General features: G+C 39.5%; 1 protein-coding gene across 1 annotated transcript in view; it reads right to left on the bottom strand.

Moving 5' to 3' along the window:
- Window positions 1-701: 701 nt before the first annotated feature.
- The window catches only part of LOC103267977 (zinc finger protein 283), a 16,050-nt gene continuing 4,966 nt past the window's right edge, over window positions 702-11,785 (bottom strand). Inside the window, 6 exon segments of the mRNA XM_008065539.2 lie at window positions 702-1,651; window positions 1,654-2,544; window positions 2,547-2,804; window positions 3,141-3,635; window positions 7,481-7,607; window positions 9,978-10,065. Coding sequence (XP_008063730.1) covers window positions 1,617-1,651; window positions 1,654-2,544; window positions 2,547-2,804; window positions 3,141-3,635; window positions 7,481-7,607; window positions 9,978-10,065 — 1,894 coding nt within the window. The 3' untranslated portion in view covers window positions 702-1,616.

The following is an 11,785-nucleotide window of genomic DNA, read 5'->3' as shown; positions in this document are numbered from 1 at the left end:
CTTTCTAAATTCATTACACCAGACGGTTGTTCCTCTTCTAAGAATTCACCAGTAGTAATGCTACTGAAAACAATATAGACAATAGCTAATATATTGAGCATAGGTTACATACCAGATACTCTTCCAAAGATCTGATGCATACTAAATCCGTCCATTCTCTACAACAGCATTAGTTACCATGATCAGCATTTTAAACATGCTGTCCAGAGGGGATAAGCATTTTGCCCAACATCCCACAGGTATAAGGTGAAATGGTGATGACAGTACGGTTTGTGCCACAGATAAGTTTTCCTATATTTGTCAGTTTGTTTGTTTTTTGAGTTGGAGTCTCTCTCCATCGCCTAGGCTAGAGTGCAGTGGCACACTCACAGCCACCCCAGCATCAACCTGCTGGGCTCCGGCAATCCTTCTGCCTCAGACTTCCAAGTAGGTGGAATTACAGGCGTGCACTACCAGGCCCAGCTAATTGTTTTGATTTATTGTGGAGACGAGGTCTCACCAAGTTGCCCAGGCTGGTCTCAAATCCATGGGCTCAGGCAATCCACTTGCCTCAGCCTCCCAAAGGGCTGGGATTACAGACTGAGCCACTGAGCGTGGCATATTTGTTACATTAACAAAGTTAGTCTCGAGGATGAATTTGCTGACGTTTAACAAAGATTGGATAGTGTTGGAGGGTTTCTGTATATTTAACATATCTGCTATAAATTCTCACATACTTTTATGGCCATTAGAAAATCATGAATCTCTCATTTGCCAAGACTTCCTACAGTATGAGTAGTCTGCTATTCTAATCAGAGGCAAAAAAATGAAGGTTTTCTTATTTGAATTAAATCATGTTGAGACCTGTCTCATGTCTTTAAAAGTGTGAATGTTGCCTCTAAAATTATTTCTGGGGAAGGACAAACTCTGTTTTTTAATTTCCAATCATTTATGGACTAATAATTTCATAAGATACAATGAAAATGCTATGACAATATCAAGTTGCTACAAAAGTTTCCAAACATTTACTTTTCTTTTCTGTATTTATATCATGATGAACATATGACAATTTTGTGGACCAGCACTAGTCTCTGGAAGAGAGTTTAAATAGCATTTGTCTAAAGGCTTTCCTATAATTCCAATTCAAAGGATTTCTCATTTGGATGAATTATCTAATTTATTCTAAGACGTTTACCATGTCTACAAGCCTTCTCAAATTCCTTACCCTCAAAGAATTACACAGTGGTATGAATTCTCTGATGTGCAGCAATAATTGAATTAAGTTTAGGTCCTTCCCACATTTCTTCCATTTGATGTATTTCTAATGAGTAAACATTCTCTAATGTTGATCAGACTCTGTGCCACAAATAAAGATCTTCACACATTCCTTACATTTGTATGGCTTTACATAAGTATAAATTACTATTTAATAAGATTGTACAGAAGTCGAAAGGCCTTTTCATATTTCTTATATTCAAAATATTTCTCACTAGCATGAATTTGATATCAAGTAAACTGTCCACATACAGGGATGAATGGGTTTTGCACATTCCTTACATTCACAGGGTTTCTCAAGAGTTCTCCTAGTTGAGTAAGTAATATGTACACACAGAAAAGTGTTCTTTCATATCTTTCAATCATAAGTTTTCACCAGCATCAATTTTCTCATTTAAGTTGTCCATATAAAGGCTTCCCCACACTCTTTATATTCATAGAGTTTATCATTACTATGAGTTCTCTCATGTTGAACAATATGTGTAAAGGTCTTCCCAAATTCCTTACATTGATAAAGTTTCTCACCAGTATGAAGTCTCTGATGAACACATATTTGATAGCCACTACAAAAGGCCTTCCCACATTCTTTACATTCAAAGGATTTCTCACCAGTATGGACTTTCTCATGCTTAACTAGGCTTGAACCCCAACTAAAGGCCTTCCCACATTTCTCACATTTAAAAGGTTTCTCACCAGTGTGGATTTTCTGATGTTGAGTAAGGTGATAGCCACGACTAAAGGTTTTTCCACATTCTTTGCATTCATAAGGTTTCTCACCTGTATGGACTCTCTCATGTTTAACTAGGCTCGAACCCCAACTAAAGGCCTTCCCACATTTCTTACATTTAAAAGGTTTCTCACCAGTGTGGATTTTCTGATGTCGAGTAAGTTGATACCCACTACAAAAGGCCTTCTCACACTCTTTACATTCATACAACTTCTCACCAGTATGGACTCTCTCATGTTTAACAAGGCTTGAACTCCAACTAAAGGCCTTCCCACATTCCTTACATTCAAAAGGTTTCTCACCAGTATGAATTTTCTGATGTTGAGTAAGGTGATAGCCACGACTAAAGGCCTTTCCGCATTCTTCGCATTCATACGGTTTCTCACCTGTATGGATTCTCCCATGTTGAATAAGACTTGATCCACAATTAAAGGTCTTCCCACATTCCTTACATTCATAGGGATTCTCACCAGTATGAAATAGTTGATGCCGAGTAAGCTGATAGCCCCAACAAAAAGCCTTTCCACATACTTTACATTCATAAGGTTTCTTACCAGTATGGATTTTTGATGCTGAGTAAGTTGATAACCACGACTGAAGGCCTTCTCACATTCTTTACATTTATAAGGTTTCTCGCCTGTATGAATTATCTCATGTTTAGCAAGGCTTGAACCCCAAAAAAAGGCCTTTCCACATTTCTTACACTCATAAGATTTCACACCAATGTGAATTTTTTGATGTTGAGTAAGGTGGTAGCCACGACTGAAGGTCTTCCCACATTCTTTGCATTCATAAGGTTTCTCACCAGTATGGATTCTCTCATGTTTAACAAGGCTTGATCCCCAACTAAAGATCTTCCCACATTCCTTACATTCATAGGGTTTCTCACCAGTGTGAAATCTCTGATGCACAGTGAGTTGATAGGCACTGAAGTAGTTCTTCCCACATTCTTTACATTTATAAGGTTTCTCACCTGTATGAATTATCTCATGTTTAGCAAGGCTTGAGCCCCCAAAAAAGGCCTTTCCACATTCCTTACACTCATAAGATTTCACACCAATGTGAGTTTTTTGATGTTGAGTAAGGTGATAGTGATGACTGAAGGTTTTCCCACATTCTTTGCATTCATAAGGTTTCTCACCAGTATGGATTCTCTCATGTTTAACAAGGCTTGATCCCCAACTAAAGGTCTTCCCACATTCCTTACATTCATAGGGTTTCTCACCATTGTGAAATCTCTGATGCACAGTGAGTTGATAGGCACTGAAGTAGTTCTTCCCACATTCTTTACATTCAAAGTGTTTCTTAGCTGTATGAGTTCTCTCATGTTGAGCAAGTTTTGAGCCATGACTACAAGCCTTCCCACATTCCTTACAAACATAAGTTTTCTCTCTATTATGAATTCTTTGATGAGAAGTAAGAGATTTACTTTTTCTGTAAGTGAGCATTTTATCATAGCTGACTATCATTTGACTGAAGCTTTGATGTCTTTGTAGTCCCTTGAACTTGCTTTTGCATTTCGAATTATTTCTGAAAACAGATGGCTCAAGGCCAAGGGTTTTACTTTTTTCCTTTATCTCCCATGGGGGAAAATTTATTTCAAAAATATCCTTTTCTGAAAATATATTTTTAGTCTCATATGTTGACTCCAAATCTGAAAGAAAACAAGAAAACCACACATTTTACTTATTTCACCTGAAAAATAAAAACTCGATAGTAGAAATGAAAGATAAATTGAAAATAATACCACCTGGAAGTAAACTAGATTAGGAGACTTACTGAACTCACTCCTGAGCATTAAGACTCTCCTGTTTAACAACAAACTCAGCTTTGTTTTTTCAGCTCTTGGTGATCTTATTGCCCTGATTGGATAGTTACTGGACAGTTTCAGAGACTGCTTTAGCAAGTCCCTCACGTTCAAGCTGGTAGTCCCTTAAACCAAAATGTTAGCTTCCATCAGTAAAGCCCTTATGTGCCCAGGTGTGGTCTTCCAATGTCCCCTGCTAGGTATGTCTCTTAATGGCAATAAAGTTCTTCCTATAATGAACTTTGGCTGATTTTGTTTGTCTAACCCAGTCTTTCTAAGTTTTCTGTAGCTACAGCTTGTTCTCTTTATTGCTAGTCAAAAGGCTACTGAAAAACTTGAATTTAACTCCAGAGTTTGTTGTCTGAACTTTCAACTTTGATATACTGTCCATTTGGTTACTTGAATGTGATTTGTTATGAGAGAAGAAACGATCACCACCTTCTAACTGGCTTTTGTACATACCAGATCACATAGCCCCACATGGTTGATTCATTAGGAAATCGTTGCGTCACTTTCTACACCTTAAATGTAGTCATAAGTCACTGACTGTGGGTTTTAGTGTCTGTATTTCTGTAATGGATTCTACAGGTAACTCATGCTTTGAGCCATGCCCTATTCCACAGCAAGATCACAAACTAGTGATTACCAGACTGCTCACCTGGCCCTGATTCCATTAGCTCTGTCAGTCCCCACCTTTTCTATACCTTTATGCTGTTTAACCTTTCCTGAAAAACATGATTTATTACATATTATTTGGGTTTTTTTAACTTGTTTTATGTATCTCCCTTACAACAAAGTAAACTGCATGAAAATGGGCAAGTTGTCAGTCTTGTTCATGAGTGTATCGATAGTGCCAAGCACAGTGTCTAGCTAAGAGTAGACACTCAATGCAATATTTATAGAATGTATGCATATATTCATACACACACCACACACACGCACGTACACACACACACACACACACACACAAGAGCTAGCAAATAGCTGAATCCACATGTAGGTAAAATGGTTGCACTGGAAACAAAAAAGAACACCCTCCTCATCTCAATGGGAGGAAGATATGAGAAAACAAGGAGAGTGGTAAATAGGATCAAGATGAAGTTCCTTTGGTAGCTCAAATTGAGATCTTTACCTCCTCCCAGGTCTTGGGGCTTCATACCACAGGTCTTGGTCCTTCTTAGGGGGCCTTCCAAACACCACCCCAGATGTTTTTCCTCCTCTTCCTCTTTGACCTGTGAGGCTGTTCCCTATAATGATGGCCATCCTGCCTTTGCCTTGCCTTCCCTTTTCTGGGTTCCAACTTGATGTGCTTTCCCTCACAGCCATCCAGGGCTCTTTCCTATTCCAATAATATCATCACACCTGGTTTAGAAATAGAGTGTCTGCTTGCAAGGAAAGAAATGCTAAATGTCATAGACTTTTTTAAAATTATAAGCTCAAAACATTTAGTTAATTTTACAATAAAGAAAAGGTCAAAATAATATTGATAAAGACTTCAGAGAAAAAACATGAGATCACCTAGGTAGGAAAATGATCTTGTTTTAGACTCATTCAAGCTCCATTTCTTTAGAGCAAATAGAAAAAGTAGTTGAAAAACACACCCTGGAGCCAGACATCTTAAGTTCAATCCCTGCTACCACCTCCCACCAGGTAGGTGACCTTGGGAAACCATTGAAATTATATATGCCTCCATATTCTCATCTATAAAATGGCACCTACCTTCTGAGGATGTTATAAAGATTAAATAAGTTAATGTATTTGCACTCCTTAGAACAGAGCCTGGTATATAGCAAGCACAGTGCTAACTATTAATATTATTATTGTTCCAGTTATTATTTTGCTAAGAGGAAAACAAGAATTTTCATGAGACATTTTTAGGATTTCACTCAATGTTAAATACCAATTTCACAGTCTGTAACTTTCAGCTTCAAATATGTTATAAGTAATGTGTTCATTTTAGTGTTAATTTAATTCAATTTATTTAATATAGTCCTATATAAGGTATAGAGACTCTTTTGAAAGTCAGAGTATTTCAGAACTCTATTTCTAGCTGTTCTCCCTCCATATGGGTCAGAAAAATAACAAAGAACAATGCTTCCCACTTTTTCTTTTTAATCAGAGTCTGTCGCCCAGGCTGGAGTGCAGTGGCACACTCATGGCCACTGCAGCCTCAACCTGCTGGGCTCAGGCAATCCTTCCACCTCAGCCTTCCAAGTGGCTGTAACTACAGGTATGTGCCACCACACCTGGTTAGTTGTTTTAAAATTTTTGTAGAGACAAGGTCTCGCCATGTTGCTCAGGCTGATCTCGAACCCCTGAACTCAGGCAATCCTTTCACCTCCACCTCCTCAAGTGTTAGGATTACAGGTGTGAGCCACTGTGCCCAGCTATGGCTTCCCACTTTTATATGCCCAAGGATCATTGGGGAATCCAATGCAAATGCAGATTCTGTTGAGTAAAACCTGACATGCTGCATTTCTAACCAACCCAGAAGATACTGATGTTAACAATTTGTGTAATACTTCACAACAAAAAGTTAAAACTTAAATAAAAAAACACAACACATAAACCAAATCATGGCTTCTAATCACTGAGAAAAAAATCCAGACCTCTCCCCAAAACCAGCAAAACTGTCATCAGACTCCTGCCTATCCCCCCTCACTAATTTCTTGATATTCTCTCCTTCACTAACTCTGCTCTGGCCTTCTTATGGTTCCTCAAACAAAATAACTACACTTTGAATAGTAAGGACATACATCTATAGAAAATCTGAAGCCTAACACTATGTGAAACCTGGTTTATTTGTCAATCATTATGAAATAAATGCCCTGTAATGCAAATCCAGTCCCTTGGTCACTAAAGAAGAGAGGCAATGGCCGGAAGGGCCCAAGGAAGACATAGAGCTCACTGAGGGATAGGGAAAGTGCTTAATGAACCCATTTCTAACCTAACTAATATAAAAACCTACCTCTGGGAACAGAGAGAAGAAATTCATCTGGTTTCTTCAAAGGAAGTCCTATAGTCTGGGGACGGTGGCTCACACCTGTAATTCTACCACTTTGGGAGGCTGAGGCAGGAGAATTGCTTGAGCCCAGTAGTTAGAGATCAGCCTAAGCAACATAGCAAAACCTCATCTCTAAAAAATAAAAAAATTAGTTAGGCATAGGAGTGTGTGCCAGTAGTCTCAGTTACTCGGGAGGCTGAGGCAAAAGGATCGCCTGAGCCCAGGCAGTGGAGGCTACAGTGAGCTGTGATCGTGCCACTGCACTCCAGTTTAGGCGACAGAGTGAGACTCTGACTCAAAAAAAAAAAAAAAAAGGCCAGGCTCCCTGGCTCAGCCTATAATTCAGGCACTTTGGGAGGCCAAGGCAAGTGGATTGCCTGAGTCTGAGGGTTCGAGACCAGCCTGGGCAACTTGGCAAGACCTTGTCTCTACAATAAATAAATAAGCCAGGCATGGTAGCATGCTCCTGTAGTTCCGGCTACATGGAAGGCTGAGGCAGAAGGATCACTGGAACCCAGCAGGTTGATGCTGGAGTAGCCATGAGTGTGCGACTGCACTCCAGCTGGGCAACGGAGTGAGACTCCAACTCCAACTCCAAAAAAAAAAAAAGATAGCCCTGTAATTTCCAGTGGAGAAAGCTGACATTGCAAAGAGGAGATTCTAAGTTATTTCAGGCAGATGACCTTACCCAGTGACACCAAGTTACTATAGTTCTCCAACATCACATCCACGTACAAGTCCCTCTGAGCAGGGTCCAGGCATTCCCACTCCTCCTGAGAGAAGTCGATGGCCACATCCCTGAATGTCACCAACCCCTAAAACCAAAAACCCATGTATTACTTGCGAAATTTAAAAAAAAAAATTCCGAGAGGAAAAAATGAAGAATAAACCACAAAGAAGGTAAAAATACAAGCAAGTAGGCTGGAAGCCTCTAAGGGTAGGAAAAAGCAAGAAAGCCAGTACAACTAAAGCAGAATGTCTACATGTTCTAGAAGAATCCTGTTATAGCAGAAAAAACACTTCCTGGATACCATAAGATAACTCAGCTATGCAGATTTGTCTGGTAATATATAAAATAATCTTAGTTTCTTCTCTATCAAATAAAAAGCAAGTGTGTGTATAAGTGTACATGTATATTTACAATCTACTATGTGCCTCCCACACAAAAATTCTTTGCAAATGTGAATTGCTAACCACCTTTTCTCTTTAAGAATATGAAAACTTTTTTCCAAATGTACTATAAAATCTCTATTTTGTAAAAATGATTTCCATTAAATTAGGGATTACTGCCAAGCCTCAAGCACATTGTTGTGTTAGATTTTTCTTATTATAATGAATAAACAAAATATTTTTTATTAGCTGCAATTCATCTTGTCCTCTGAATATATGAGATTAATCACTCATATTTAGGTTGAACAAAACTTCTTAAGTTTTTCTTAATTCTGGTAATTTATTATCATCTAGACCTTAGGCATCTGCATCTTCTTCTCACCTGTTACCATCAACCAATCCTTGCTTAATATTTTCCTTGTTCCTGAGTTAGAGGAAAACAGTATAGAATGTTGCATATGACACAGATGTCACCCAAGAGCTCCATCTCCTGGACAACAAAAAAAAGGGACTTCAAAGTCCGTTGGTTGTATAGATCATGCGTGATTCCAAAGACCACTGCTGTTCATCTCTTAGGGACTTCCTGGAAAGAACCACTCATTCCCCTCTGATCTGAAAAGCTCCCAAAGTATGCAACCTCACATAAACTGAGGCTGAGACCAAGCAATCCCAAATTCCATCTTATCTCTTGAAAACTCAGGTCCGTGGAGAAGTTCCAAGTTTCCCATGTGGTCCAATAAGACCCTCAACACTAACTCATCACACTACAGACTTGGCATAGAATAAGAAATTTGAGTAAGAGATAAATGGTACAGACCTGGGTGAACAAAGATAGCAGGGATAACAAAGGTACTACCTAAGATAGTCTGTCATGGATAGGCCACAGTTAAACACCAAAGCTCTTCTCAAAAATGTATAAAAAACTGAAACTGGGCCGGGCTCGGTGGCTCAGCCTGTAATCCCAGCACTTTGGGAGGCCGAGGTGAGTGGATTGCCTGAACCCGCGGGTTCGAGACCCGCTTGGGCAACTTGACAAGACCTCATCTCTACAATAAATCGAAAAATCAGCTGGGCATGGTAGCGCACGCCTGTAGTTCCAGCTACTTGGAAGGCTGAGGCAGAAGGATCGCCGGAGCCCAGCAGGTCGAGGCTGCAGTGGCCGGGAGCAGCCACTGCACTCCAGTCTGGGCGACAGAGTAAGACTCCAACTCAAAAAAAAAAACAAAAACAAAAAACTGAAACTGCTCTTTTGGGTAACCATCCAGTTATCTAAGTTATCTTGACTGACTTCTTTGCTAGTTGCCTCTCTAATCAGCATCTTACCTTTAAAAATGAAAACTGTTGGCCAGGCACAGTAGCTCACACCTGTAATCCCAGCTCTTTGGGAGGCCAAGGCAGGTAGATTGCTTGAGCCCAGGAGTTCGAGATCAGCCTAGGCAATATAGATCCCATCTGTACAAAAAATTAGCTGGGCATGGTGGAACATACCTGTAGTCCCAGCTACTTGGGAGGCTAAGGTGGAAGGGTCACCTGAGTCTAGGAGGTCAAGGCTATAGTGAGCCGTGATCGGTGCCACTGCACTCCAGCTTGGGTGACAGAGTGGGACCCCAACTCAAAAAAGAAAACAATTGTTCTCAAAATTTCTGCATCTCCCATTCCCTTCCCTTTCCTCCTTTGTATGAATCCTGTTAGTGCCTTTAACAGATGAAATCAGTCCACTACGGGTTTTCCTTGTATACAAATAAAAGTGTGCTAATTGTTAGCTATATTCTTTGAATGACTCGTTGACAGAAGCTTAATCATTTCCCTCAAAAGATTCCAATGCTCTACCATTACTCTTGCCAGAAGACTGGGCACACAGATGATGTTGAATAATATGTTCAGCGATTATGACACTGAATGGAAAGGGAAAAGGCACACAGGGGAAACACTGGACTATTTGCACTATCAATAGAATAGGAAGAACTGAGAAGCAGACTCAGGGATGGAGTTCTGTCACAAAGAAAGGTTTAGAAAAATTAAGAAAAAGATTTGTGTGACCTAAAATCACAGTATTTCATAATGAGGAAACTTACATCAGTCGTCATTTTAGAACTGCAAGAACTAATTAATGCTCCATGGGATTGCTCTATTGGTGAAGCACAGAATCCAGAAAAGCCAGAACTGGGGAAGGAAAAAGAAACATTAAACCAGGTATGCCTAAGTGATCCATCCTGACTTAAGCTAATAAAAGATTTCATCTTCTCTCTTCCTGCTTCTACTCCACACCCCACATGCCATTTATCGATTCTAAACTCTTGCCCAGTCCCTAAAGTTCTTCAGCAGGATGATTTCAGGCCGCTCCTGTTTCTAGGGATACTAATCTTGATGTGGGATTGAACTATTTGGTCCTGCCCAGGTCAAATCCTCCTCCTTCCACTCCCACTTCTAAAGACTAAAAAGGAACTGCATGGTCCAAGCTGGAAGGTCTTCATGGGCTCAGAACTGAAGGAAGTTGGGCAAGACATGGGCGCTAAGACAAGATGTATAAAGAATTGCTCAGGAGCCAAAGCTGACTTCTTAATGCATGTATCTGATGCATGACATGGAACACTATGAAGTTAGTAAATGCTAATGTAGGGAAATAATCAAGATCTGCCAATAGAAAAAATAGGTTATGAAATGCACAGTATGATTACATTTATAAAATACATGCATATACCAGTATAGAAAGACAATCAGATATCAATCGATAAAAAAGTTTAGAAATATATGTCTGTATATTAATAACAGTTATCTTTTTATTGTGGCCACAATGTTCTTTATGTTTAGGTAGTCTGCATAATTGTTGTAATCAGGCCATGCATTATATTAATTCCATGATTTCTACATAAGCCCATGTCCTGCCTAGAAACAATGTCTGAAATTCCCCAAGTAATGCCATAGATATATTGATACGGTCTTGATTCTGCTTCCCTTCATGTCTTACCAGATGAGTTTATTTTGCAAATAACATGCCTTAGACATCATACCCTCCAGAAACCTGTTGAATCACCTGATCCCATTAGTCTTGCTTTGCGACTAACATTCATAGAATAAAAACTACAAGGCATAAACCTTACAGAATAAATTCCATTTGCATCTATATAAATGGCCATGGCCCCACGGTACAGCTTATAATTACCTTCTTATGAGATCCTAAGGTGGGTCACCTGGATTACCTACTGGTCATTATTACTGGCTGCCTTACACGTATTCCTATGTATATTTTGTCTTCTCTGTCTTCAAGGTAACAACTATATCGTCTAGTCACTGTGTCATAGTATTACCCCCCCAAGTACTACTATCACAGGGTCTTGCACTTGGGGAAAATTCTTACCGAAAATTCCACTTCTAGAAATATATCCTTAAGAAACAGCTAGAGAAGCACACAGCATGTATTCACAAGGAGATTCAACAAAAAATAATTTATAATTACCAAAAATTAGACAGAAGGTAATAGTAGGCAATAGGTTTAATAAATAATGGCCCACTATAACCTCATTAGTTATGATAGTTTTGGTTCATAATAATTTATGAAGAAAGAATTGCATAATCAAGTAAGGCAAGCAAGTATGTAAAATAATTGAAAGGTACATTCTGTGGAAACTAAGAAAAAAACTCTGGTGTCAGACTTTCAGGATGTGAATTTGAGCTTGATAGTTACCAATTTCCCAACACCTCCAATCCCTCATCAATAAAAGAGGGATGCCGGGCTCGGTGGCTCAGCCTGTAATCCCATGCCTTGGGAAGCTGAGGTGAATGGATTGCCTGAGCCCGTGGGTTTGAGACCCACCTGGGCAACTTGATGAGACCTCATCTCTACAATAAATCAAAAAAATTAGCTGGGTGTGGTAGCGCGTGC

Source organism: Carlito syrichta, unplaced genomic scaffold, assembly GCF_000164805.1.
Source record: "Carlito syrichta isolate Samal-C Ts95f unplaced genomic scaffold, Tarsius_syrichta-2.0.1 Scaffold103403, whole genome shotgun sequence".
Taxonomy (NCBI): domain Eukaryota; kingdom Metazoa; phylum Chordata; class Mammalia; order Primates; family Tarsiidae; genus Carlito; species Carlito syrichta.
This window is presented reverse-complemented; position numbering and strand designations above follow the sequence as displayed.